The sequence below is a fragment of the Leucopleurus acutus genome (assembly GCF_964270905.1).
Source record: "Leucopleurus acutus genome assembly, chromosome: 9".
In the NCBI taxonomy this organism is placed as follows: domain Eukaryota; kingdom Metazoa; phylum Chordata; class Mammalia; order Artiodactyla; family Delphinidae; genus Leucopleurus; species Leucopleurus acutus.
In genome coordinates, this window is record NC_139144.1 from 3,716,315 (window position 1) to 3,743,983 (window position 27,669).

Genomic DNA, 27,669 nt, shown 5'->3' on the forward strand with positions numbered 1-27,669 from the left:
CATTTGATATTTTTAAATCTTTGTTGTGGCGTTTGTAAATTATATGCTCTTACTGGTTGTGGTTTGCATTTATGAATGATTTTGATTTATATATGATAATTTTGTCTCCATCTGTGTTTGTAATGTATTTTTTAATCGAATTTATTGTTGCATTTCAAGGAATTCATCAAGTCATCTGCAAATTAGTCATGGTCGGACTTCCTCACTAATTTTTACCTCTAATTTTATTAGCTTCTCTAATTGCGCTGACAGTGTATCCAGATCAGTGTTAAATAACAGTTTTAACAGCAAACATCCATTCCCGGTATGGATGAATAATAAATGAAGGCAAAGATGCTATTATGTGAAAGACTGTTGAAAAATACCATCTTCTTCTAAATGCAAACTCATTTTTCAGTGCTTCAACAACATGATTCATCCTCAGAAGCTACACTAACATGGGACTTCCCTGGCGGTCCAGTGGTTAAGACTCTGAGCTTCCTCTGCAGGGGGTGTGGGTTTGATCCCTGGTTGGGTAGCTAAGATCCCACATGCCCTGTGGCTAAAAATTTTTTAAAAACACAGTAATGCAGAGAGATTGAATTTACTTTTTTTTTATTATTAGTAAAATTCATTCACTTTTTACTGGCAGGTAGGAACCACTTGGAGGTTTCTTTCTCACTTCTGATTTTTGATTCCTATAGGTGTGGTGTAAACTAAGGGAATCACTTGAATATTTTGGACATGTGGTCATGGGCTTCTGCACCAGTTCTTCTAGGTGTCATCTCTTGGGGTGCCATGAACCCTGAATCTATATAAACAAGTATACTTCGGGTGTCCCCAATTGCTAAGGATTTTAAGTTTCATACATAATAAGAATTCAGAAACTTCATGCTGAAAATACAGAAAAGATTGAAATTAATGTCTTATAAAATAAACCTTCTCAAAGAACCCTGAGTCATGCTGATGTAATAAAAAATTAAAACACTGTCTTTCCTTCTAAGTCAAGTCCTTTCAAGTACCAGTCTAATGGATGATGTAATGAGCTACTGTAAGTAAAGAGCTCATAAAAAGGCAAATACAGGGGAGGGAGATAACATGGTGGTCTATACTTCGAGGCCTCTCACTGCCTTGTCCAGCCTCCATGGTGCTCCTTGTTGGCTGCCCCAGGGAGGGATGTGGGTAAACGACTGAATGCGAAACTCTACAAGTACGTTCATTTCTGACACATATACTGCTTTCAGCTTAGATTTTCTCACCATTGGCCAAGAAGTGTAGTAACACACTTGTTTTTACATGGTTTGAGATGCCTTCTGCATCTCTTCATTACTTCCTGTGACTAATGAGAAATGATTAAATATATTTCATATGCCTTAATGACTTTCAAGGGTTTCTAAGTTACCAGTTGGTATTCTTTCCCCATTGAGTTAGGGTGAGAAGTGTTACTTATATTATTTGGTATTAAATATTTATTCTCTCCAAGTTCCTCTCTGCCCCCAACCATCTCATTTTGTACCATCATCATCCCCATCCCTTTTACGGAAGGAAGATGATAGTGACCATCACACCTAATCTTATCAAGGGAATCTAATAAGTAAGATAAGGATGAGAAAGAGAATATATATATATATATATATATATATATATATATATATATAAGTGATAGCAAATGATGACGAATTTGGCTTAGAAATAAATTTTATATTTGCCTATTTTTTGCATTAAAACTTCTGTACATGATTGGAGCTAAGAATTTAAATTCAGACAAGCTTTGCTTATCGCATACTTTTGTCAGAATTATTCTCACACACACCACTTTGCATCAAGCAATCCCAACAAATCCCTCCCTGGGATGGAGTCACTGATACCCTATCTTTTCCCAAGGGTCTCATTACCTGGAGCGCGAATGTTTGAACGGTGGTTCCTGTTTTATTATATATAAACTGACCTAGGAAAATTTCTTCTCCTTCACATTGTTTCGAGACGCCCTGTAAAGAAAGCAACAGACACAGAGGTTGTAATGAATGGGTGTTCAGTTACAGTAAACGGAGGCAAGTGTCTGTTCAAGTAGCAACTATTCTCCAGACATCTTTGGGTGTCCTCCGGGGCACAGCGCTATGCTAGCTGCCAGTACTGCCCTATAAACCCAAAAGGTGTTTAACTCTGGTGGGGGAGCCCTTAAGCAAGAAACAGGCTAATCAAAGGGCCGAATAGATTCAGATAGAGAGATAAACAAAGAGGTGAGAAAGAGAGATGACAGAGCAAATTCCAAAATTGACTTTGGCCTCATAAATGTATTTGCTATACTTTGAATAAAATAAACACCAAATGAGTCCCCATATTGACCCAATATGCGTGAAACTTAACCAGTTTGCCAAACTTTGATCACACAAATAGCTCCATCCAAAAAGTAAGCTTTTGTTAATTTGTGTATGCAATTACCCTTGTGCTTTTGACCTTCCTTCTTTAACCTTTATTTATTTTTTTCACTATCAAATATTTTTTTTCTTTTTAGTCATCCATTTAATACACATCAGTGTATACATGTCAATCCCAATTGCCCAATTCATCACATCACCACCCCCACCCCACTGACGCTTTCCCCCCTTGGTGTCCATATGTTTTTCCTCTACTTCTGTGTCTCAATTTCTGCGTGGCAAACTGGTTCATCTGTACCATTTCTAGGTTCCACATATATGCGTTAATATATGATATATGTTTTTCTCTTTCTGACTTAATTCACTCTGTATGACAGTCTCCAGATCCATCCACATCTCTACAAATGACCCACTTTCGTTCCTTTTTATGGCTGAGTAATATTCCATTGTATATATGTACCACACTTCTTTATCCATTTGTCTGTTGATGGGCATTTAGGTTGACTCCATGACCTGGCTATTGTAAATAGTGCTGCAATGAACATTGGGGTGCATGTGTCTTTTTGAATTATGGTTTTCTCAGGTTATATGCACAGTAGTGGGATTGCTGGGTCTTATGGTAATTCTATTTTTAATTCTTTAAGGAACCTCCGTACTGTTCTCCATAGTGGCTGTATCAATTTACATTCCCACCAACAGTGCAAGAGGGTTGCTGTTTCTTCACCTGTTGCTTCTAGATTTTCTGATGCTGCCCATTCTAACTGGTGTGAGGTGATACCTCATTGTAGTTTTGATTTGCATTTCTCTAATAATTAGTGATGTGGAGCAGCTTTTCATGTGCTTCTTGGCCATCTGTATGTCTTCTTTGGAGAAATGTCTATTTAGGTCCTCTGCCCATTTTTGGATTGGGTTGTTTGTTTTTTTAATATTGAGCCATATGACCTGTTTATATATTTTGGAGATTAATCCTTTGTCTGATGATTCATTTGCAAATATTTTCTCCCATTCTGAGGGTTGTCTTTTCATCTTGTTTATGGTTTCCTTTGCTGTGCAAAAGCTTTGAAGTTTCATTAGGTCCCATTTGTTTATTTCTCTTTTTATTCCCATTACTCTAGGAGGTGGATCAAAATATATCTTGCTGTGATTTACCTCAAAGAGTGTTCTTCCTACTCTAAGAGTTTTATGGTGTCCAGTCTTACATTTAGGTATCTAATCCATTTTGAGTTTATTTTTGTGTATGGTGTTAGGGAGTGTTCTAATTTCATTCTTTTACATGTAGCTGTCCAGTTTTCCCAGCACCACTTATTGGAAAGACTGTCTTTTCTACATTGTATATCCTTGCCTCCTTTGTCATAGATTAGTTGACCATAGGTACGTGGGTTTATCTCTGGGCTTTCTGTCCTGTTCCATTGATCTATATTTCTGTTTTTGTGCCAGTACCATACTGTCTTGATTACTGTAGCTTTGTAGTATAGTCTGAAGTCAGGGAGTCTGATTCCTCCAGCTCCATTTTTGTCCCTCAAGAGCGCTTTGGCTATTCAGGGTCTTTTGTGTCTCCATACAAATTTTAAGACATTTTGTTCCAGTTCTGTAAAAAAATGCCATTGGTAATTTGATAGGGATTGCATTGAATCTGCAGATTGCTTTCTGTAGTACAGTCATTTTCACAGTATTGATTCTTCCAACCCAAGAACATGGTATATCTCTCCATCTCTTGGTATCATCTTTAATATCTTTCATCAGTGTCTTATAGTTTTCTGCATACAGGTCTTTTGTCTCCTTAGGTAGGTTTATTCCTAGGTATTTTTTTCTTTTTGTTGCAATGGTAAATTGGAGAGTTTCCTTAATTTCTCTTTCAGATTTTTCATCATTAGTATATAGAACTGCAAGAGATTTCTGTGCATTAATTTTGTATCCTGCAGCAATGCCGAATTCATTGATTAGCTCTAGTAGTTTTCTGTTGGCATCTTTAGGATTCTCTATGTATGGTATCATGTCATCTGCAAACAGTGACAGTTTTACTCCTTCTTTTCCAAATTGTATTCCTTTTATTTCTTTTTCTTCTCTGATTGCTGTGTCTAGGACTACCAAAACTATGTTGAATAATATTGGTGAGAGGGGACATCCTTGCCTTGTTCCTGATCTTAGATGAAATGCTTTCAGTTTTTCACCATTGAGAATGACGTTTGCTGTGGGTTTGTCATATATGGCCTTTATTATTTTGAAGTACCTTCCCTCTATGCCCACTTTCTGCAGAGTTTTTTTTTATAAATGGTTGTTGAATTTGTCAAAAGCTTTTTCTGCATCTATTGACATGATCATATGGTTTTTATTCTTCAGTTTGTTAATACGGTGTATCACATTGATTGCATATATTGAAGAATCCTTGCATCTCTGGGATAAATTCCACTTGATCATGGTGTATGCTCTTTTTAATGTGTGGTTGGATTCTGTTTGCTTGTATTTTGTTGAGGATTTTTGCATCTATATTCATCAGTGATATTGGTCTGTAATTTTCTTTTTTTGTAGTATCTTTGTCTGGTTTTGGTATCAGGGTGATGGTGGCCTCATAGAATGAGTTTGGGAGTGTTCCTTCCTCTGCAGTTTTTTGGAAGAGTTTGAGAAGGATGGGTGTTAGCTCTTCTCTAAATGTTTGATAGAATTCACCTGTGTAGCCATCTTATCCTGGACTTTGGTTTGTTGGAAGATTTTTAATCACAGTTTCAATTTCATTACTTGTGATTGGTCTGTTCATATTTTCTATTTCTTCCTGGTTCAGTCTTGGAAGGTTATACCTTTCTAAGAATTTGTCCATTTCTTCCAGGTTGTCCATTTTATTGGCATAGAGTTGCTTGTAGTAGTCTCTTAGAATGCTTTGTGTTTCTGTGGTGTTTGTTGTAACTTCTCCTTTTTCATTTCTAATTTTATTGATTTGAGTCTCCTCCCTCTTTTTCTTGATGAGTCTGGCTAATGGTTTATCAATTTTGCTTATCTTCTCAAAGAACCAGCTTTTAGTTTTATTGATCTTTGCTATTGTTTTCTTTGTTTCTATTTCATTTATTTCTGCTCTGATCTTTATGATTTATTTCCTTCTGCTAACTTTGAATTTTGTTTGTTCTTCTTTCTCTAGTTCCTCTAGGTGTAAGGTTAGATTGTTTATTTGAGATTTTTTTTGTTTCTTGAGATCAGCTTGTATAGCTATAAACTTCCCTCTTAGAAAGGTTTTTGCTGCATCCCATAGGTTTTGGATCATCATGTTTTCATTGTCATTTGTCTCTAGGTATTTGCTGATTTCCTCTTTGATTTCTTCAGTGATCTCTTGGTTATTTAGTAATGTATTGTTTAGCCTCCATGTGTTTGTGGGGTTTTTTTGTTGTTGCTGTTCTTTGTTTTTGTGGTATGCGGGCCTCTCACTGCAGTGGCCTCTCCCGTTGTGGAGCACAGGCTCCGGACATGCAGGCTCGGTGGCCATGGCTCACGGGCCCAGCTGCTCCGCGGCATGTGGGATCTTCCCAGACCGGGGCACGAACTCGTGTCCCCTGCATCAGCAGGTGGACTCTCAACCACTGCACCACCAGGGAAGCCCTGTTTGTGTTTTTTACATTTTTTTCCCTGTAATTCATTTCTAATCTCATAGCATTGTGGACAGAAAAGATGCTTGATATGACTTCAATTTTCTTAAATTTACTGAGGCTTGATTTGTGACCCAAGATGTGATCTATCCTGGAGACTGTTCTGTGCACACTTGAGAAGAAAGTGTAATCTGCTGATTTTGGATGGAATGTCCTATAAATATAAATTAAATCTATCTGGTCTATTGTGTCATTTAAAGCTTCTGTTTCCTTACTTATTTTCATTTTGGATGATCTGTCCATTGGTGTAAGTGAGGTGTTAAAGTCCCCCACTATTATTGTGTTACTGTTGATTTCCTCTTTTATAGCCGTTAGCAGTGCCTTATGTATTGAGGTGCTCCTATGTTGGCTGCATACATATTTTTAATTGTCATATCTTCTTCTTGGATTGATACCTTGATCATTATGTAGTGTCCTTCCTTGTCTCTTGTAACATTCTTTATTTTAAAGGCTATTTTATCTGATATGAGTATTGCTACTCCAGCTTTCTTTTGATTTCCATTTGCATGGAATATCTTTTTCCATCCCCTCACCTTCAGTCTGTGTGTCCCTAGGTCTGAAGTGGGTCTCTTGTAGACAGCATATATATGGGTCTTGTTTCTGTATCCATTCAGCAAGCCTGTGTCTCTTGGTTGGAGCATTTAATCCATTCATGTTTAAGGTAATTATCGATATGTATGTTCCTTTGACCATTTTCTTAATTGTTTTGGGTTTGTTTTTGTAGGTCCTTTTCTTCTGTTGTGTTTCCCACTTAGAGAAGTTCCTTTAGCATTTGTTGTAGAGCTGGTTTGGTGGTGCTGAATCTCTTAGTTTTTGCTTGTCTGTAAAGCTTTTGATTTCTCCATGGAATCTGAATGAGATCCTTGCCAGGTAGAGTACTCTTGGTTGTAGGTTCTTCCCTTTCATCACTTTAAGTATATCATGCCACTCCCTTCTGGCTTGTAGAGTTTCTGCTGAGAAATCAGCTGTTAACCTTATGGGAGTTCGCTTGTGTGTTATTTGTCATGTTTCCCTTGCTGCTTTCAATAATTTTTCTTTGTCTTTATTTTTTGCCAGTTTGATTACTATGTGTCTCGGCGTGTTTCTCCTTGGGTTTATCCTATATGGGACTCACTGCACTTCCTGGACTTGGGTGGCTATTTCTTTTCCCATGTTAGGGAAGTTTTTGGTTATAATCTCTTCAAATATTTTCTCTGGTCCTTTCTTGCTCTCTTCTCCTTCTGTGACCCCTATAATGCGAATGTCGTTGCGTTTAATGTTGTCCCAGAGGTCTCTTAGGCTGTCTTCATTTATTTTCATTCTTTTTTCTTTATTCTGTTGCACAGCAGTGAATTCCACCATTCTGCCTTCCAGGTCACTTATCCATTCTTCTGCGTCAGTTATTCTGCTATTGATTCCTTCTAAGAGGTGAAGGTATAACCTCTGCATGAATGGTGGGCTGTGCACCTCCACCCCCAGCACATTGGCCAAGCTGAAACCCCCTGGGCACAAGGTTGTAGGATTCCTGGGGTCAAACTTCTGGATAACACACTCTGCAGTCTCTACTAGATTCCTTCTAGTAGTTTTCATTTCAGTTATTTTATTGTTCATCTCTGTTTCTTTAATTCTTCTAGGTCTTTGTTAAACGTTTCTTGCATCTTCACGATCTTTGCCTCCATTCTTTTTCTGAGGTCCTGGATCATCTTCACTATCATTATTCTGAATTCTTTTTCTAGAAGGTTGCCTATCTCCACTTCATTAAGTTGTTTTTCTGGGGTTTTATCTTGTTCCTTCATCTGTTACATAGCCCTCTGCCTTTTCATCTTGTCTATTTCTCTGTGAATGTGGTTTTTGTTCCATAGGCTGCAGGATTGTAGTTCTTCTTGCTTCTCTCTACCCTTTAAAATTGAAGATTTTTGAGAGGAGAGCACACTGGTGGAAGTTAATTTACCCTGTAAATCTAAAGTTTATTGTTAGGTTCCTTGAATCATAGTAACACAACAAAATAAAGATTTCATGAGTTCAGTCATTTTATTCAATATAATGAAAATCATAATATCAACACTTAAACTATTTATAAATTAATTTTTTAAAAGAATTGGATACATCATGACTAAATAATGCACTCACAATTTTATATAATATATATTCAATTATTTCTAATATATATTATATTCAATTATACATAATATATTCCATTATATATAATATACACATTCATCTATATATTGACATATCAATATACATATTTCACATTTTATATATATATATAAAGTCTCATATAGTTCCTGTAGCCTGTTGAGAGGCATGCTACTTTTATTTCCACCTTCTTTATCATTCTATTTTAATTTCACTTGGTTCATAAATTCACTAATATTAGAGAAAAACAATGAGAAGTAATTTTTCTTACTAAAGGATTCTTGCCTGAAGTATTCATCCATAAAATCCCTCTATAATGAGCAACTGTGCACACTTTTGTGAGACAGGGTTTGATCTGCTCAAATCCAACATAGCTCAACTATAGGTGTCTGCAGACACTGACTGTGGATGGCATCCGGCTTGCATCAAAGGACAGTAGTCTCTGTGTTTTATAACTCCAGGACCATGGCATTTAATGGTTTGAATGACACACAAGGCAGGCTGAGCACCCTTGTTTAACTCTGAGCCCTCCTTTGGATAGGAACACGAAGGGATTGAAGTAAGGCATAAACCTCTGAGGAAAACATGGGAGCAGACACTGAGAGAAAAACATCTGGAGATGGCCAAATGGTGACTGGTATAGTGGCCTGGAAAAAACTCATGCTACCCTGGCTGTAGGGGGAACCAACAGCATGCTGGTGCTGATGTTTACTGCAAGGGCCCAGAAAGGGCCAGAGCTGGGGCCGTGCAATGGGGCCCAGCATGAGGTTGAGGGGTCTCCACATCTGAGAGTGGGCTAACTGTCTTTTTAAGAAGCAGTTATACCCTGGTCATCACCCCTGCCCTTGTCCAGAAAAGAATTATCTTTTTCCCCCCAGCTCTACGAAAGTTGACCTCAGGAGCACCCTGCAAAACTAAGAGGTGAAGGTATAACCTCTGCATGAATGGTGGGCTGTGCACCTCCACACCCAGCACATTGGCCAAGCTGAAACCCCCTGGGCACAAGGTTGCAGGATTCCTGGGGTCAAACTTCTGGATACCACACTCTGCAGTCTCCAACCAGACCATCTAGCCGTGAAGCTCACTGTTGACTTGACTCTCATGTGTGCAGCAAAAGCCAGCCACCAGACACATGTGGAAAGCAACTAACAAGAAACATGGAGCCCCTGTTAACAAATAGGAAAGGGGGTACTTGGGAGTAAAGATGTGAGGGAGCTAAAAACATGGAACAAAACTGTAATTGCATCCAGTAATATAGGAAAACATATACACTCTAGAAAAAGGAGTATTTATAGAAAAAGAGTCTTAGAATAATCATGACAGCAGAAATGAAAAATTTAGCATAGGGTTTAAAATATAAATTGATAAAATATTCCAGAAGGTGGAACAGAAAACAAAGAAGAAAAATAAGATCGAAAAGATTTTTAAAATAATAGATTAGACAAAACTACAATGAGGTATCACCTCACACCAGTCAGAATGTCCATCATCAAAAAATCTACAAACAATAAATGCTGGAGAGGGTGTGGAGAAAAGGGAACCCTCTTGCACTGTTGGTGGAAATGTAAATTGATACAGCCACTATGGAGAACAGTATGGAGGTTCCTTAAAAAGCTAAAAATAGAACTACTGTATGACCCAGCAATCCCAATACTGGGAATATACCCTGAGAAAACCATAATTCAAAAAGAGTCAAGTACCACAATGTTAATTGCAACACTATTTACAATAGGGCATGGAAGCAACCTAAGTGTCCGTCGACAGATGAATGGATAAAGAAGATGTGGCACATATATACAATGGAATATTACTCAGCCATAAAAATAAATGAAATTGAGTTATTTGTAGTGAGGTGGGTGGACATAGAGTCTGTCATACAGAGTGAAGTAAGTCAGAAAGAGAAAAACAAATATCTTATGCTAACACATATATATGGAATCTAAAAAAAATTTTTAAAAATGGTCATGAAGAACCTAGGGGCAAGACAGGAATAAAGACACAGACCTCCTAGATAATGGACTTGAGGATATGGGGAGGGGGAAGGGTAAGTTGGGGCAAAGTGAGAGAGTGGCATGGACACATATACACTACCAAACGTAAAATAGATAGCTAGTGGGAAGCAGCCGCATAGCACAGGGAGATCAGCTCGGTGCTTTGTGACCGCCTAGAGGGGTGGGATAGGGAGGGTAGGAGGGAGGTAGACACAAGAGGGAAGAGATATGGGGACATAGGTATATGTATAACTGATTCACTTTGTTATAAAGCAGAAACTAACACACCATTGTAAAGCAATTATACTCCAATAAAGATGTTAAAAAAAATAGATTAGATAAGTCAAATCCCCAGGATGTGGACATGAAACCCCCTGACAACAATTGTGCATTAGGCGTGGCCAGCAACCAGGTTGGAGCAGATGAGCAGTGCTCCAGAGGATATCTTTAAAAAATAAAAAAGAAATTATTTATAAAGTATCTGACATGAATGGGCAGAATGGGAGGATATTTACACATCTGAAGAAGAGGTTGGAAATGTTTTCATGATAGAAATATAGATAACTAAGCAAATTAAATTAAAATGAGGCAATTATCCTCAAGAACATCAAAATTTTCATATAAAGAAAATAGTATTCCAGTGCATTGTATGACTCAACTAAAACAATATTGTTCACAGAGTCACAGTGAAAATGTTGGCTATGGATTGAAACTGAGATAAGCCGTCTGGCAGTGTCTCACACATGAAACACGGATTCAGATCTAGCAATTCTGCTCTGTGGCACAAACCCAAGAGAAATGAAGCCTGAGGTCCACAGAAAACCTTGTACACAGCTCCTCACAGCAGATTTATTCATAATAGTCAAATGGGTGGGAACCATTCAAATGTCCAGCAACTGATGAACGGATCAATAAAAGGGGTCTATCCATATAAGAAAATATTATCCAGCAATTAAAAATATGAAGTACTGACACATTATAACATACATGAACCTTGGAAACATGCTGAGTGAAAGAAGCCATTCACAAAAGACCAGTACTTCCCTGGTGGCGCAGTGGTTAGGAATCCGCCTGCCAGTTCAGGGGACACAGGTTCGAGCCCTGGTCTGGGAAGATCCCACATGCCATAGAGCAACTGGGCCTGTGCGCCACAACTACTGAGGCTGCACTCTAGAGCCCGCAAGCCACAACTACTGAGGTCTGTGTGCCTAGAGCCCACGGTCTGCAACAAAGAGAAGCCACCACTCGCTGCAACTAGAGAAAGCCTGCGCACAGCAACGGAGACCCAAAGCAGCCAAAAATTAATTAATTAATTCATTAAAAAAAACAAAAGACCACGTATTATATGATTCCATTTTATACAAAATATCCAAAATAGGGAAAGCTACAGGTACAAAGTAGATTAGTGGTTGTCAGCGGCTGGGGGTGTGAGGTGGGGGATGGGAAGTGACAGCTAAGGGGTGCAGGCTTTCTTTGGAGAATAGTAAAAATATTCTAAAATTGATCATGTTGATGGTTACACAACTCTAAGTTGTGTACTAAGTGTACACTTTACATGACTGAATCACCAGAGTGTGAATTATATCTCAATAAACCTGTTTGGTTTTTTTTTTAAGTTAAGACATAAACATTTTGGGAGAATGGGAGAGGCATGGAAGAGATCTAATCTCCATTTTCCATTAGAGGAAGTCAGTAGATAATAATCAAAACTGAAAAATCAGGGAATAACAGTAAAAGCAAACATGAAGTCAGTAATGACATAAGCAGCTAAGACTGTTGCAAGTGGAAGCTTCCAGAGAGTAAAAATTGGGGTGGGAGAAGTGGGACAAGGGAAAATCATGTTTCCTTATAAACATGGAAATGTTTCTTTTTAAATTATACTCGTATAACTTTGATAAAAGTAAACAATAGAATTAAGTAATAGTAATCATCTGGTCCAACCCTCTTACTTTGTAGATGACAAAACAGAGATCCAGGAAGTAAGTGATTTTCTCACAGTGATACAAATGGTTAGCTGCACAGTTCAGATGAGATCCCAGCTCCCAATTCCTAACCCATCATCTACTATAACCCCTTCTGAATGAAGATTTAGACAGCTTCTCACAAAGACAGAAAATTCCTTGGGTGCGCTGGAGATGTTTCCTGAGGGAGACACCTTCTCTGAGATGTGCTCCATGGTGACAGCAGTTGGTATGATCTTCCTGGCAAGCTTGATTAGGGCATGACCCTGGGAACCTGGAAAGGCCCAGCATTTCCCAGGGTGGACATCCGGCTGGAAAGAAAACACTGCATTAATCTTTTATCTGCTTATATAAATCCACTCCTACAATGTTGGCCAGCTAATCACTATTGACCAAAGAACTTGCTTATGCCTATAATATGAAGGTACTGTGTGGGATGTATCAAACAGGAAAGCTTCCATGATACCCATAGTTTTGGTTGTGCTGATGTCAATCAGAGCCTTTTATTGTGTGAGTATGTTTTCTTTTATTGCTCTAACTAGACTGTAAGTTGCTACAGGCAGCTAGTTGGTATGAGTGGTGAAGGCACTGGTGAAGACAGTGCTGGTGGTGGTAATGAAGAGGGTGGTGGCAGTCACTGTGGTGACAATGATGGCAGGTGATGATGGTGATGGTGGTGGTGATGGTAGTAGTGGTGATGATAATGGTGGTGATAGCGAAGCTGGCTATACTGATGGTAAGGAAGAAAGATGATGTCTACCATTTTCTAGATCTAGACTGTACTCTGGAGTGAGATCTATACATTTGCCACTGAAGGTATTTCTAAACTGGAAATAAATTCAGGTGTGTAGTTATAGTTAAGAAGAACTGTACTGTCAGTTGGTGTCTAATGCCTTTTGAATTGAACTGAAATGATAGTGAAAATCTTACTTGGAAATTTCTCCTATTATAATTGGACTTTATAAAAATGTGTTGGCCTGAACAGCACATAGCACAGTACTTGCACTTAGGGGTCATGCATCTTCAACAAGTGTTTGTTGAGTGACTGAAGTTTTCAGTGGAAAAGGAAGACCACAGAATCAACTTAAAGAAAAGATATGGAATGTGTATGTTTTATTTGAGAAGTACATACTGTAGTTCACTGATCTTAGAATAATAAATAATTATTAATTAATTAATTAATCATAGTTCATTGCCCATAAGTAGGAAATATTTCACGTACTTTGATGACTGTAAAAATGCAAGAGTACAGTTTCAGTTTCCCTGACAAGTTCAGAGTTGTTGCCATTTCAGACATTAAAATTTTTCCTGATAAGTGATAGGAACAGAATGCTAAAATATAAACAGGTTATTTTAAATCTAGCTTTTACCTGGAGAATGATATCTGGAGGCATTTCATAATTTAAGAACCCAATCCCATGCCAGTAGAGTTTTGCTTTATTATTTTTGTAACTTTCTGAGGTCCCAGCTTCAAGAACAGAGGCTCCTGAAATTATAAAATAATTTTTAAAATTAAAAAATCACACAATTCAAAACACCATTTAGATTTTAATGTTGTTGGGAAACTATTACTGGGCAACTTACAAATAAGGTAAAATTCATACCAGGAAACTGATAAGAAAAGTATGACTTTCAGCTGTCACTACCACTGAAATTTTGTCACTTTGAGAAAACCATTCTTACTCTGTGTGGTTTCACAAAATTTCTGGAACTGATATTACAATAAAAAATTGAAATCTGGAGCAATTGATTTAGACGTGGAAATATTATGTGTACTGTATTTATTAGCTAAGGAGACATATGGATCCCCATACTTCAACAAGTCATGTGATAAATAAGCCCAATTCAATCAAAAACAAAAGCAGAATGACCAGCAATGTCATAAATGTACTCACAAGTTGTATTCATAACAGCCATTCTGCAGATTTATTGAGCTTTCATTTTAATCAAAGAAATATAAAATATACTCATCAAATATTATCCCTTCAGGTTACTTCATTTTAGAAGCAAATGTATCTGATACATAAGAAATAAAGAAAATGCAAATCATTTCCTTAAATTCCATCTGGATATCACAATACAACATTAAAAAGACACATACGTGGTGAATATCAGATCACCAGTGCCTAAAATGGTAGGATTTGAAATAGTGAATGTACCCAGGGATGCAGGACTTCGCAAGTAGAAACACAAGATTCCCAGTTAAATTTTAATTTTACATAAACTATGAATAATCTTTTAGTACAGTTACGTCCCATACAATATCTGGGACATATACTAAAAAATTGTTTGCTGTTTACCTGAAACTCAAATTTCACTGAGCATCCTTTATTTTACCTGGCAACCCTGTGAGGACCTTGTTTTTTGAGTGCTGATACGGTCTGCTTGGTCAATGAATTTTCCTGCTGGGCTGACTGGTTGGACGGGAATTAAACTTCCACATACTGATGTGAGGACTGACCCCACCCCAGCCATAATCTAGTTCAGAAAACGCTAATTGTGGCAGGTACGGTTTTTAAGTAATTCAAGTTCACTTTTCTCATTCTCATTTTTTTAAGTTTCTATTCAGCTTTATTGAGATATACATACTACCCAATTTACTCATTTAAAGTGTACAATTCAGTGGTTTTTAGCATATTCACAGAGTTGCACAACCATGACCGCAATCAACATTAGAACACTTTCAATCAGCACCCAAAGAAACCCTATTGCACTCAGCGGTCACTCCCCCGAACCCCACCTCATCTCTAGGCAATCACTGACCTACTTGCTATCTACCTTTGCCTATTCTGGACCTTCTCTCTTGCTGTCTCTTTGTAGTCAATCACAGTAGTAGCCTTTTGAATATGGCTACTTTCACTTAGCACAATTGATACATTTGAGCTTCCTGGCAGGTATAATGAATGTGTTCCTTCTTATTGCTGAGTAACATTCCACCGTATGGATACATCACAACTAGCTATTCCTTCATCTATTTCCAGTTTTGGTGACAATGAATAAAGTTGCTGTAGACATTCTCAGACAGGTTTTATTGTGAACATAAGTTTAAACTTCTCTTAGGTAAATATTGATACATAGAGGGGGAATTGCTGGCTCATACGTGTTATGTTTAACTTCATAAGAAATTGTCAAATGTCATACCCTAGTGAAGTAAGTCAGACAGAGAAAGACAATTATTGTATGTTTTCACTTATATGTGGAATCTAAATAATAAAACGAGTGAGTGACTATAACAAAACAGAAACAGACTCATTGATACAAAAGAGCAAACTAGTGGTTACCAAAGGGGAGAGGGCTGGGGGGAGGGGCAAGATAGGGGAAGGGGATTAAGAAGTTCAAACTACGAGGTATAAAATAAATAAGATACAAGGATATAATGCACAGCACTGGGAATATAACCAATATTTTATATGTAATGACTTTAAATGGAGTATAAGCTATAAAAATATTGAATGACTGTGTTGTACACCTGAAACTAATGCAACATTGTAAATCAACTATATTTCAATTTTAAAAAAAAAAGAAAGAAAGAAATTGGCAAATGGTTTTCCAAAAATGGCTGTACCACTGTTACATTCCCTCCAGCCCCGTGTAAGAGTTCTGCTTGCTTTCCATTGCTGCCGCCATTTCACGTGTCAGGTTTTGTTTGTTTGCTGTTCTAATGGGTATATCTACATTTCACTAATGGATACTAATGATGAGCATTGTTTCATGTGCTTTTTTGACATGTATATATCTTCTTTGATGAGGTGGCTTTCAAATCGTTTGCTCACTTTTTATTGGATTGGCTGTTTTCTTACCATTGAAATTTGAGTGTTTATAAATTGTGGGTATAAGTCCTTTGTCAAGTATTTGGTTTGCAATCCTGTCTCCTAGCCTGTGAATTGTCTTTTCATTCTCTTCAATGGCTTTTTCCAAGCAGAAGTTTTAAATTTAGATGAAGTCCAAATTATCCATTCTTTTCTTTTTCCGGATCACATTTTTGGTATTGTGTCTAAGAAATCTTTTCCCAACTCAAAGTCACAAAAACTTTCTCTTATTTTTTCTTCTAGAAGTTTTATAGTTTTAAGCTTTATATTTAGATCATACTTTTTACATTTAACGCATTTTGAGTTAACTTTTGTAAGGTGTGAGCTGTGAGTCAAGGTTTATTTTTGCATACGAATGTCCAACTCTTCCAGCACCATCAACTTGCTTTTTCTCCTTTGTCAAAAGTTAATTAGTGTGGGACTATTTCTGGACTTTTTATTATGTTTCATTAATTTAATCGACATCACATTCTCTCATTACTGTAACTTTATAGTAAGCTTTCAAATCAGTGTGAGTCCTCCAAATTTGTGCTTCTTTTCAAAACTGTTTTGGCTATTTTAGAAAGAGCTTGTAGATTTCTACAAACAATCATGCTGAGATTTTGACTGGGATTGTGTTGAATCAATAGACTGGTTAGGAAGAATTGCCATTTTACCAATATTGGTGCCTCTAATACACAAACTTGGAAGATCTGTCCACTTTTTTAGGTCTTCTGTTATTTCTTTCATTAGTGGTTTTTTTTTTTTTTTTTTTTTTTTGCTTTTAGCATGTTTTTCATTGCTGTTGTGAATAAGACTGTTTTTAAAATTTATTTTTCCAATTTCTTATTACTAGCATCTAAAAATTATATATATACAGTTGAACTTACTAACTTCACTTATTAGTTCTAGTAGATTTTTTGATGATTCTCTACATAAATCATCATGTTGTCTGTGAATAAAGAGTTTTTTATTTCTTCCTCTCCAATTTGCTTGCTTCTTTCTTCTTTCCTTCTCTTCCCCTCCCCACCCCCACTCTTCCCTCCCCTTCTCTCACTGATTCTTGTCTTAATTTACTGTTAGGAATTCTAGTACAGTGTTGACTAGGACAGAGTATAGTTCTTTCATCTTCTTAGTTAAATTTATTCCTAGGCATTTTATTCTTTCTGGTGCAATTGTAAATGGAGTTGTTTTCTTTATTTCTGTTTCTGATAATTTGTTATTAGTGTATAGAAATGCAGCAGATTTTTATGTATTAATTTTGTATCCTGCAACTTTACTGAATTCATTTATTGTTTGTAATAGTTTTTTGGTAGAGTTTTTATGGTTCTCTGTAAATGGTATCATGTCATCTGCAAATAGTGACAGTTTTATTTCTTTTTCTCCCATTTGGATACCTTTTACTTCTTTTTCTTCTTTGATTGCTGTGGCTGGGACTACCAATACTACATTGAACAAAAGTGGTGAGAGTAGGCATCTTTGTCTAGATCCTGATCTTAGAGGAAAGTGCTCAGCTTTTCACTGTTGAGTATGACGTTAGCTCTGAGTTTGTCACATATGGCTTTATCATGTTGAGGTGTGTTTCCTCTGTACATACTTTGTCTCTGTATTTTTTTAGTGGTTGCTCTGGCAATCTTAATACACATAACTAACCTTTCAAAGTCAATTTAGAGCTAATATTTTACCAAGAGGTCCCTTTAACTTCACCCATTGACCTTTCCTTAAGAGTTGTCCATCTACATATATTAAAACCCCATCAGCTAATGTTATAATTTTTCTTTTCAACAGTCATACCTATTTTAAAGAACTTAAGAAAATTGTCTCATAGTTATAGATATTTGTCTTATCTGTTGTTCTTTCTTCTTTCCTGAAGTTCCAAGTTTCATTTTGGTGTCATTTCCCTTAGCCCTGAAGAACTTCCTTTAGCAGATCTGTTGACAAAGAAATCCCTTGGTTTCCCTTCTAAGAATGACTTCATTTCACCCTCATTCTCTTTTTGTTTTTTTTTTAATTTGGTTGCACTGGGTCTTAGTTGTGGCAGGTGGGCTCCTTAGTTGCAGCACACTGGGCTCTTAGTTGTGGCATGTGAACTCTTAGTTGCAGCATGCATGTGGGATCTAGTTCCCTGACGAGGGATTGAACCTGGGCCCCCTGAATCGGGAGCATGGAGTCTTAACCACTGCACCACCAGGGAAGTCCCTCATCCTCATTCTTAAAGGATATTTTTACTGGATCTGCATTGGCATTTCCTTTATTTCAGTGCTTTACAGTGTAGTTCCCTTCTCTTCTGGTCTCCTTGGTTTTCGATAAGAAATCTGCAGTCATTTCTATCATTATTCTCCCATATTAATGTGTGTGTTTTGTTCCTCTAGCTGCTTTCAAGACTTCCTTTCCTCATCTTTGGTTTTGTGAAATTTATGATGTGTCTGGATATAGTTTTCCTTGACTTTATCTTGTTTCTGATTTCCTCAGTTTCTTGACTCTATAAATTTACGTTTTTAACAAAATTTGGGATGTTTTCAGCTATTATTTCTTCAAATAAATTTTTTTCTGCATTTATCTCTTATTTGCTTCTGAGACTACAAGGATGAGAATGTTAGACCTTTTCATATATGTCCCATAGGTTTCTGAAGCTGTTTCATTTTTTTCAAAATTGTTTCCATTTTTTCCCACTTCTTCAGATTGGATAATTTCTACTGATCTTCAGTTTCACTAATTCTTTTCTCTTGTCACTGTCCTATTATTAAGCCCATATAATGAATTTTTTTCAGATGTTGTATTTTCATTTCTCAAATTTTCATCTGGTTCTTTTCTATAGTTTCTCTGTCTTGGCTGAGAGATCATATCTTTTCATTCATTTTAGCTATACTTACCTTTACCACGTGAAGCCTAGTTACACTACCTGCCTTCAGAGTCTCTGTGTGATAATCCAACATCTGTGTCCTGATGGAGTGGGTTGGCATCTGCTGGTTCTCTTTCCCCTTGCAAATTGGTCACATTTGCCTAGGTCTTGGTATGTCGACTAATTTTGAACTGTATCCTAGACATACTGAATATTATATTGTGAGACTCTGGGTGCTTTTGTTTGTTTCATCACACAATCAACCAGAAATGTTCAGACCATAAATGCCCCTCCTTTTCTATGGGAGGTGGTAACAATCTCAGTTCCATTTTCAGAGCCTTTACAATAGGCATGTTCTGCCCATGTGCCCCTCAGTGGACAGTCTAAGACCCGAGCTGTGGCTAAATCTGTCAAAATCTCAGAGCCGCTGCTGTGCTGCCGTGGGTCCATCTCCGTGAAAGAGAAGCTATGAGGCAAGCCGGCAGCAGGCCACACACATGAGGTCAGGGCGTCTGCTCTCCTGTCTGGCCTTCTCAAGCCTTCCTCCTACACTCTCTGGCCAACAGGACTATTTTGTTCTGGTTCTTTCTAGAACGGTGGAGTTTCTCTCATAATTTAGTCACCCACCGCACTGTCACCACCTTGCGGCTCTGTCACTGCAGCTCAAGCCTCAGCTCAAGCTTTGAGAGAAAAGAAAAACAGTAAACTCACCCCCGCATGGGCCACATTTCCAGTCTTTTACTTCCCTCCACAATCTGCCTCCTTTTGTTTACTTTTCATCATACTCAGGTAGCTGCTTTTTATATTTTGTCCAACTCTTTTAGTTGTATGTCATCAGCAGGGAAGAAAGGCTACCCTGGGCTTTTCTCCATCTCATCCTAACCAGAAGCTAGCTGTGCATCATGCTAACATTTATTCAGAAGCCATAACGTTTTCTGCCATTCCTTGTTTTACACAGGGTATCTACGGACCTTTGTCATTATGGTTTTTCCAAATGGAATTGTAAGTATATTCAACAGAATAGGAAGAAGGCATCAAAAGGCTGTATCAGAATGCCAAGACTCGGACTTCCCTGGTGGTGCAGTGGTTAAGAATCCGCCTGCCAACACAGGGGCCACAGGTTCAAGCCCTGGTCCAGGAGGATCCCACATGCCACGGAGCAACTAAGCTCATGCACCATAACAACTGAGCCTGAGCTCTAGAGCCCGTGAACCACAACTACTGAGCCCACGTGCCACAACTACTGAAGCCCACGCACCTAGAGCCCATGCTCCACAACAAGAGAAGCCACCGCAATGAGAAGCCCGCACACCGCAACGAAGTGTAGACCCCGCTCGCCGCAACTAGAGAAAACCTGTGCACAGCAACGAAGACCCAATGCAGCCAAAAATAAATAAATAAATTTATGCCCAAGGAAACAAACAAAAAAAGCATTCTGTGAGTTACCTTCCCACCTTATTTAAGCTCATGCCTCTCAGGCTTCAGGGAATTCAAAGTCAGACGTCTGTCCTCTTGCTCTGTCTCTCAACACACACACACACGCGTGCGCATGCGTGCGTGCACACACACACACACACACACACACACACGACTAATAATCATGCTGGTTCAAATGTTCTCTGCTCCATGCAGGACACAAATTTATTTCCTCAATATTAGTTTGGCTTTTGTCACTTGATAAAAATTAGCGCTCCTCTGTGTGCTTTGTATTTCCCCCCTCTTTCTCTTGCATGCTTTCCCCCTCCTCCCTCCCACCCCCACCCCAATGCTTCACTGAGCACATGGTCATACACTGCCACAGGCAGGGGCTTCTAGGCAATATTAAGATTAACGATTCACAGTCTAAGCACTTAAGAATATATTTTTGGAGGATACTAAGAACATTATATACAGTCTTGAGACACTATCACTTAATCACTAATAATGCATTTACATTAGTCATTAGTAGTCGTTTTAGTATATAGAGGATAGACTGTTATAATGCTTGTGACGCATCCCCAGCCTCCCTGTGCAGGCGCACCTTCTCTGTGGTGCTTTTGCCTACACATCTGCACTCACCCACAACCATTTCTATTCTCCTCTTTACTGTCTAGGTTTGTTAGTTTTTCCTCCCTCTACAGTTACCAGATAGATAAACACCAGATAAAGAAACACAGAGGACATGGATGCTTTTGAAGCCTCGACTTTTTATACTGGCCTTGTCACTCCTTTACTCACCTGCAGACTTAAGGGCGTAATCGGCCATCTGGACTTGATCTCCTCTCAACTTTTTAAGTACATAATTTACCAAGTTTGACATTTCCTGTACAAATTTTAAAAAGAGTTTCCTGTTAACAATCTCTGTCAACTGCTTGAGTTTTGACAATTTACTTTGTTGATTTGGACCCAAATTCCCTAATCTGCAAAATGATAACAACACTGAACATTGACCAAGCTGCAGATGGAGCCCAGCACTGCATACAGATTCTTAACATCACCTTCCCAGGTCAGTGGGCTCGGTGTTCCTCAGGCAGCTGACTTATCCAACCTGCGATGTTCGGCCGTTCACCAAGGCCACAGAGCAAGGCTGGACTCAAGCCCCTTCTGAAGGCCTGACAACTACTCCATCATGCTGTCACGGTGGGGCAGTCAAATGCAGATGCGTGTGACCTGCTGGATGCCCCTTATAGTGTCTCTGCTTAGTAATAAAGACTTGAATGTTCTGTAAATATTTGGTTAAATATATATATATGTATATATTTTTTGAAGCTTGTGGGATCTTAGTTCCCCAACCCAGGATCGAACCTGTGCCCCCTGCAGTGGAAGCGCAGATTCCTAACCACTGGACCGCCAGGGAACTCCCTGTAGGTATTTGGGGATCAAGGCAGTTTACATAGAGTACGTGATTGCTTGTGTGAGAAATTATTCATCATTTGGATTAATATTGGGTTCTTGAGGATGTTCTGAGTCTAGAAAAGCAAGTGTCCTGAGAGAACATAACAGTCTGAGTTCTAACTGAGGAAGCACTTTGTCCCAGGGCCGTGGCAGTGGGAGCCTTGAGGCAGTGGTGGTCAGTGTCAGCTTTCTGTGTCTTTCAAAAAGCAGAACCTAAGGAAAGGAAAGAAGCTAGTGCTAATAAGGGGGGAGAAGAGGCAAAACCAGTCTCATTGGTCTTCATCATAATGTTGCCCAACCTGGTGCTAAGTAGGTCAAATACACGAGCTTTAGGTCCCTGAATAAAAATATTTTACTATTTGAGTATTTGTGTATGGACTTTCAGAGACTGTCATTTCTGAACGAGCTTTTGTTTGTCTTCTTTTGTTTTTAACTGCAAAATAAGACAGAATCAGTTACTTATTTGGGTGGGAAGTCAGTTTTCTTGAAATACAAAATCTTCCCTGTGACACAGCAATTATGAAAAAGTGTGTTTCCAGGGGCAAGCTTTAGTGAATGTAAGCTACTGCCGGGGAAGAATTTTCAAGAGGACACAGACCACACCCCAGCTGTCGCCCCATTCCCCACTCACATAAGCTGTGGATGTGACAACTGAAGTTCGGACGAGCCCCGCCTCCCTGCCAATGCCCACATCACCTCGTCCACAACTTCAGTGTGGTCCCAGCCTTCAGCGGAGTCTCCATCTGCAGTCCAGCTGTAACTGTGCAGACCATCCCGTATATCTCTAAGTAAGGCCTTCAGAACATCTATTTCTTCAATTAAAAATAGAATTTCACGTAAGTTGTTTTCCAAAGTCTGGCTTTCCTTCCTGTGAATGGAGACCCTCACTGTGAAAGGAGGAAGCGGTGGGCTCCCTGTTGCCCCCCAGGGCTGGGCTTCAGGGCCAGCAAAACAAAGAGGTGCTTTACGTTGCAGAAGAGAGAAACCCCAAGTGAGGGGCGCTCAGGAGATGCCCCTTCGTCTAAAGCACTGCCCTTCCCTACATGTGAAAAGCAAAGGCTTTCAGGGAAGCTGTCCTGAGGACATCCCAGGGCTTGGGGCGTGCTCTGTGTAGGCACGTCCCATCCCTCCCTTGGTGAGTGCAGCCACCCTGACCTGAGCTGGGTGATCTCACAGTGTGGATCTTAAATCCCCCTCTCACCTCCTTAGGATGGGGAACACCTTGTACTTTGAGTGGGGTACAGAGCTGGAGATTCCCAGACAAGCCCTGAGACTCTGTGGACCAGCCTCGGGGGGGCGAGGTGGGGGGCTGGAGGATCCAGCCATGGGTGGAGGTGGGGGGCAGCTGCCTTTCACCAGCTCCAGGGTGCAAGATTTTACTTTCCAAGTATGGACTCTGCTACTTGTACAGTTTGAAACTTATTAGAAAGGATAAGAAAATGTCAAGCCAATAGGTATTTCTTTATGCTGAAAAAAAATGGAAGCACTACTTATCTAGTATTTTCTCCCAATTTGTGAAACAATATAAAATTTTGAAGAAATAAAAACTTAAATTTTGGTGTGTTTGTAACAGTTTTTATTCCATGCAAAAACATTGTTACAAAATAATTTTGTGTCCCACTGCACTTCCCAGATCAGTAAACATATTTTAGAATTATTTTAATGGCTTCATAATTCTCCATTCCACATGTTTAACCTTCGACCTGTTTTTCTCATCTTGGTTGTTTCCTTTTTTAAAAAAATAATAAATAATATTGAAAGCACCTCCCAGTGTATATTTCCTTAAAGAATGATCCACAGAAGTAGGAATTAGTTTTATAATTTTACAAAAGCATTTCAGTGTTTGGACCCACACCAGAAAGTCCCACACATGAGAACATCTCACTCACTTTAAAAGTTCCAGTTGCTCTTTTGGCATTCGAAGCCTGGCCTGAAAAAAACAAAACAAAACAAAATCATTCCAAATCCTGCCTACTCAGGTGGAGTTATTTTTCCTATTTGTAAAGGGGAAGGAAATCACACTGCCACCCTCGATAGAGACGTGTGCCAAGTGGGACCCACAGCCTCTAAGACACCTGCATCTTCCTGCAAATAGTTATATTTAGAGGAGATGCGGAGGCATCCAGACCTGAGGTTTGTTCCTGTAAACAGTGAGGGGCATCCCCTTTCTCTGTAAGGAAGCCAATGGCTGGATTCCATTAGCATGCCATCAAACACATTGCAGGCCCTTACCTCATGCCGGCAGGGTGTCCCAACAGGACCGTCTCACGTTTGAACAGGGGGTGCCCAGCCAGGCTGACGACGTTGCTGCCGTTTAGGATGCACATGGGGCGTGGCAGAGGAGGTCCACATGGGACAGCGGACAGAGGGTCTGCTCCCAGGCTGCAGCCCCTGCCCACCCAGCTTCCTTCTGCCAGCTCCTCTGTGTGCGAAGTTCCACGAACCTCGTGGGTTCCAGGCTCCCCCACCAATGGCTGAAAACCCAGCAGCTTAAAATGACAGAAGTGGATTCTCTTACAGCCCTAGAGGCCAGAAGTCCGAGATCAGGGTGTCAGCAGGGCCGCACTTTCCTCTGAGGCTCAAAAGAGATTCCATTTCTTGCTTTCTCCACCTTCTGGAGGCTCCCGGGTTTGCTGTGGCTGCACTGTCCCCACACGCCCTTCTCCCCTAGGTGCTTCTCCTCTGTGTGTCTCTTATCAGCTGTGTGACACGTGTCAATGGGTGTAGGGCCCATCTGGGAAATCCAGGATGACTTCATCTCAGGAGCCCTAATTACATCTGCAGAGACTCTTTTTTCCAAATAAAGGTTCCATGCACAGGTTCTGGGGGTCAGGCCATGAAATAGCTTCTTGGGGGTCACTTTCAACCCACTGCAGTGACCAACCATGAGTTATCTGGGAAATAATGTTCCATCCTTCTAAACGGACAAGTTTGCTTTTTTGTTTCAAAGACTCTGACTTCCCATCAGTTTGCTCTGCCCAAATGGTGCAAGGCAGGAGGGACATCTCATCCACACTGTTGTGTGACAATGGAGTGGAGTGGAACACAGCACGCCACACAGTAAGCAATTACCTCGCTTTTGTTTTTCTGCTGAGCAATTTAATTTTAAAAAATATTTTATGGGAGTATTGTTGTTTTACAATGTTGTGTTAGTTTCTGCTGTGCAGCAAAGTGAATCAAATTATACATATACATATATCCCCTCTTTTTTGGATTTCCTTCCCATTTAGGTCACCACAGAGCACTGAGTAGAGATCCCTGTGCTAAACGGTATGTTCTCATTAGTGGACAATTTAATTTCTTATAGGCTCTCCTCAACATTTTTATTTTGATGTGGATGTGGATGTGGGAGATTATTTTTGGTAGGGAGAAATTCTTATTTCTAGTTTTTCACTTTCTGTTTGAATAGGTTTCCTGTCGGTAGAGGAAGTGTGTTGCACTTCTGTTACTTTTTTTCTGTTCTAACCTTAAAAGAACATACAGAAAATATGCCTTCATTAATTTGCTGATAAATAAATTTGAGAGTTCTTTGAAAGCTAACATTTTCCGGATTTTTAAAAGCATTTTTATTTGCCTCATTTCCAATGAGGAAATTTTAGGTGGCTTCCACTATAGGAGCAAATATAGTATAAAAAGCCATCAGACCAGGGCTTCCCTGGTGGCACAGTGGTTAAGAATCTGCCTGCCAACGAAGGGGACACGGGTTCCAGCCCTGGTCTGGGAAGATCCCACATGCCGCGGAGCAACCAAGCCTGTGTGCCACAGCTACTGAGCCTGCACGCTAGAGCCCACGAGCCACAACTACTGAGCCTACACTCTAGAGCCCATGAGCCACAACTACTAAGCCCGTGTGCCACAACTACTGAGCCTGTGCTCTAGAACTCGTGCTCCACAACAAGAGAAGCCAACACAATGAGAAGCCTGCACACTGGAACGAAGAGTAACCCCCACTTGCTGCAACTAGAGACAGCCTGTGCACAGCAACAAAGACCCAACACAGCCAAAAATAAATAAAGTAATAAATTAAAAAATAAAAAGCCATCAGACCAAAAAAAAAGTGAGGAAATGAAAGTGAAGAGAAAAGAAGGACTGGGAAAGGAAGATAACACGTGAAAGATGGGTTGGCATCCACAGGGAAAAATGAAAACCTCAAAGATGCAGCAGAGGCTGCTTTGGGTACGGCTGGTGATCCATCCCTTCCACGAGGGTCTTGTGATAAGAATAGTGCTGGGGCTCCTAAGAACCTTTCTGGAGCTTCCTTCCGGGCAGGTGTACAGAGCCCCATGGAAGGTTAGGACAGATGTCCAGTGCCTTCAGTAGGACTGCACAGCATCTCCAACAGAGCTCCTGATGAAACACCTGCTGCCTGACCCAAAACATGCCCATTGAAGGAGGACCAGTTGGCATCTGCAGTCAACTGGACAGGTGTGGAATCAACAGCCTCCTGAGAAATGACAGGGCTGAGTAGAAAAGGCAGAGAAACAGCTGTGGGCAGGGCCACAGCCTTGTTAGTCATCGTTAACTATTTTACTCTTAAAAATACGGAAGCCTTCATGAATCTGCTAGTCATGCTTGCTCAGGGGCCGTGCTGATCTTCTCTGTACTGGTCCACTTTTTGTATGTGCACTGCCTCGGTGAGCACTGTTTTGTTTTTACAGGTAATGTCGACTGAGATCCAAAGCTTTATGCCTTAGAATGTGGCTCCAATACTTCGAGCTGTGACAAATTGGATGCAAGTGTTCACAAATGCCTCACGTGGCCAGTACTTTTTTTTTTTTTTATAACAAAACTGCCACAAGTTATCTAATTTTAAACCTTGTAACTTCCAGGGAAGAGGGCACCAGCTCAGGTCCAAGGTCACTGACTGGTCTGTCCCTTCTTTCTGTGGAGCAGTGGTTGACTTGACCGAAGCTCCTGTCCTTCCTCCTTTCTCTCATCTTCAGAGGCCAAAGCATAGGACAGACAAGGTAACATCTGGAGTACTGGGGTGCACCAGAGAGAGGACACCAGTGTCTGGTCTCAGGCTCAGTCCCTTTTGCTCTAACTAGCTTCAGGACGGATGGGAGGCCATTCTGTCCACAGCTCCAGGCAGTGGTTAACTGAAGTGTTAGTTGCCATTTTCCATGTGCTGAAGCTTCCCTTGGGGTGCTGGCTTAGTTTGTTCAGGCTGCTCCAGAATACCAGAGACTGGTTGGCTTATAAATAACAGTTTATTTCTCACAGTTGTGGAGACAGAAATTCAAGATCAAGGCACCAGCAGATTTGGTATCTGGTGAGAACCACTTCCTGTTCATAGACAGTGTCTCCTCACTGTGTCCTCACATGGCAGAGAGAGGGCAGGGAACCCTCTGGGGTATCTTTTTTTATTTTTTATTTTTATTTTTTGGCCACACCATGTGCCATGCAGGATCTTAGTTTCCCGACCAGGGATCGAACCCACACACCCTGCAGTGGGACTGTGGAGTCTTAACCACTGGACTGCCAGGGAAGTCCCTGGGCTATCTTTTTTATAACGGACGCTAATCCCAATCATGGGGGTTCCACCCTCATGACTTAATCACTTCTCAAAGACCCCACCTCCTAATACCTGGGGTTAGGTTTCAACATATGAATTGGGGGGGGGACATAAATATTCAGCCTATGACATTCTAACCCTGGCCCCCCAAATTAATGTCCTTCTTGCATACAAAATACATCCATTTTATCCCAACAGCTCAAAAGTCTTTGCTCATTCCAGCATCAACTTAAAAGTCTAAAGTCCAAATCCTCAACTAAATATCATCCAAGTCAGATATGGATGAGACCCCAGGTACAATTCATCCTGAAGCAAATTCCCCTCCAGCTATGAGGCTGTGAAATCAAACACATTAACTGCTTTCAAACATAGCAGCATAGGATAGACATTGCCATTGCAAAAGGGAGAAACAGGGAAGAAAGAAAGGGTAATGAATCACAAATCTAGTGTATTAGATTTTAAATGAGTGACATACAAAATGATTTAACAAAACATCACCTGGTAATTGTAAAGCTGTGAACCATATTCTGCAATTACAGCATAAAATTGTCTGGATTTTTGAGGAAACTCTTTTTCTTTAAGCCTCATGTG

At 39.8% G+C, this 27,669-nt stretch overlaps 1 protein-coding gene across 1 annotated transcript; it reads right to left on the reverse strand.

The window, feature by feature from the left end:
- Positions 1-753: 753 nt before the first annotated feature.
- Positions 754-27,669, reverse strand: SUN3 (Sad1 and UNC84 domain containing 3; the record flags this gene model as incomplete). The annotated part of the gene is made up of 8 exons (XM_082846171.1): positions 27,577-27,669; positions 23,453-23,493; positions 22,260-22,431; positions 20,907-20,991; positions 13,430-13,545; positions 12,203-12,370; positions 1,875-1,967; positions 754-873 (listed from the first exon to the last, which is right to left on the reverse strand). Exons 1-8 carry the CDS (start codon positions 27,664-27,666, stop codon positions 754-756), a joined length of 885 nt encoding a protein of 294 aa, XP_082702297.1. The 5' UTR covers positions 27,667-27,669.